Raw genomic sequence first — 2,451 nt, 5'->3', positions numbered from 1 at the left:
TTTCACGACCACCACCGCCACCACCGCCACCACCGCCGTCTAGGCCAATAATAATGGTCCCATCTGGACCAAGTATTTCACCGCCTGCCGGAGGAGGTGGAGGAGGAGGCTTCCGACCACCAACATCAGGAGGAGGTGGAGGAACTGGAGGAGGTTCTGGCACTGGAGGAGGTTCTGGTTCAGGCTCGGGTTCAGGCTCGGGTTCAGGTACCGGAACAGGTACATCTACCAGTGGAAGCACGCCTTGCGAGATAAATTGTGATGTACCGCAACAAAGCGCCCCAGTGCAACCAGTAGCAGCAGTACCTGCTAAAATACAACAGCCTGTAGCAGCAACACCTTCAACGCCAGTTGCTGTTTCTAGTACCAGTGGAAGCCAACAAGCACAAACCCAGGAGTGTGTATGTGAGCCGCAATCAGCACCGGTCCAGAATGCACAGTTAGGAGTTATAAATTGTAACGACAAGAGCAACCAAGATCTTCAATCCTGTGAAAATGGAAGTTCTGTGCTATCGACCACGATTGCCAATGTTGAAACACCAGTAGCGCCCTCTTACACGGCACAACCCGGCCTTTCATACTCTTCATCATGTATTTGCTAAATAAATAAGTTTTAATTTCTAATCCTTTTGTTGCTACGCGTACTTCACTGGCCATTTCCAATCAACCAAGGCCATACAAAAAACATATTTAGGTGCGGCGTGAGAGACAGTGTGGCACGTAAATCGTATTTTCTACCGATACTGATTAATTTTAGGTCAATTCTTGGCATTTCGACAGTAAACATGCAACTTTTAATTCTCCCCATAGGCAGTTTGAACTGACGGAGAGCCGCCAAGATTGAGATAGGTACCTAAGCGCTGAGAAAGGATTGTGGAGACGTATAGGTAGGTTAAATACAAATAAACGCATATTTGCATCGTTAGTTCGGTAAAGAACAAATAATAACTGACGGTTAATTGCTTCGCTCATAATGATAGCACTGAGGAAAATAATTATTGCGTAATTTGAATGTTTACCGGTAATACTTTGTCACATCAGGATGCTTATAACAAGGTTAAGAGCACCTCATAAGTTTATCTCTAAAACATCGGCAGTTCAACGGAATGCATCAGAGAACAACACAGAATACAAAGTTTTGCGCCAGCTAATTCGCTGTGACCCCTAAAGACTTCAAATTATCGCGTATTACCGTATACTAGCATACTCTGCGATATGCAGGACCAATCGTAGAAAGCTAATAAATCAAACATCTGTAAGTTTTCAGTAGAAAGCATACTCTGCGATATGCAGGACCAATCGTAGAAAGCTAATAAATCAAACATCTGTAAGTTTTCAGTAGAAAGCATACTCTGCGATATGCAGGACCAATCGTAGAAAGCTAATAAATCAAGCATCTGTAAGTTTTCAGTAGAAAACACACACCCTGTGAGTTATGACAAAATGCTATGATAAAATAAATAGCCAGTAGCGTTATAACTAATTTATCGAACAGCTTGTTGCCGGGAACGAAATGTATTACGGTGTTATGGGTGCAAAATCACTTGTATCGGATGATTACCTGTCATGATTTTATATCAACTGTAAATGTATTTATCTAGGCATACAAAGTTGCAAATAGGTATATTTTTAGAATGGTTCTCAAAATATCTATTTTCAATGCATTCCGCTAGCTAAATATGCTGATAAGACCATACTATGATTTGATAAGGCTCTTAGTAGAGAACACGAACTCGTTTTGGTTATTGCGAGAATTGTCAACAGAATACCATTGGTCAAAAAATATGCAAAATCATATAATGGTGCCGTACAAGATCTTGTGCAACGATAATAATTGCGCATCTTAAAGAATCAAATCTTGTTTTGCATAGTTGAGCTTATACATATAATTTCGAAGACGCCAAATCAGAACTATATAGGTTCTATAGTTTTGAAATGAACCAATTTGATCCAAGGATTTATTAGCTCGTCTAGTTCTACAGCTGTGATTATTCTTAAAACTTACGTTGAATAAATGTAGTGATACTTGCATTTGTAGTACTTTCACGATATTGTACTATATTAGTGCATCATCATACATTATAGTTGCTGCGAAAATTTAATTCATACAAACGATAATTTTTGCAATGATCCGTAATATACTTCAAAGAACGATTCCGAAGTATGGAACCATTATGATATGCTTAACCCAGTCGTTGCAGCTTGTTCAAGCGCAATGCACGTTTTCTAATGGATCGATCAAGACCAATCCGAAATGGATCTCATAAATCGGTTTTTAATAGCGTGATATAGCATAAAGTTAGTTCTATAGATTAGAAATCTCTTTACGGATACTAATGGTTAAGTAGACCATTAAAATGTGGTATTTTTTCAATTTCTCAAGAAAATCAACTGTTTAGGTTACCTAAATTTACTAGAAATGTCGTGAATCCCATGTTGACGTACGTGTAT

The 2,451-nt window shown here is 39.2% G+C and overlaps 1 protein-coding gene across 1 annotated transcript; it reads left to right on the top strand.

Annotated features, from left to right (window-relative positions):
- Positions 1-603, top strand: VCUG_01719 (uncharacterized protein; the record flags this gene model as incomplete). The annotated part of the gene is made up of 1 exon (XM_008076548.1): positions 1-603. A coding segment is annotated over one exon (602 nt), but the record flags the coding sequence as incomplete, so codon positions are not given.
- Positions 604-2,451: the final 1,848 nt, after the last annotated feature.

This window comes from Vavraia culicis (assembly GCF_000192795.1).
Source record: "Vavraia culicis subsp. floridensis unplaced genomic scaffold supercont1.30, whole genome shotgun sequence".
In the NCBI taxonomy this organism is placed as follows: Eukaryota; Fungi; Microsporidia; family Pleistophoridae; genus Vavraia; species Vavraia culicis.
This window is presented reverse-complemented; position numbering and strand designations above follow the sequence as displayed.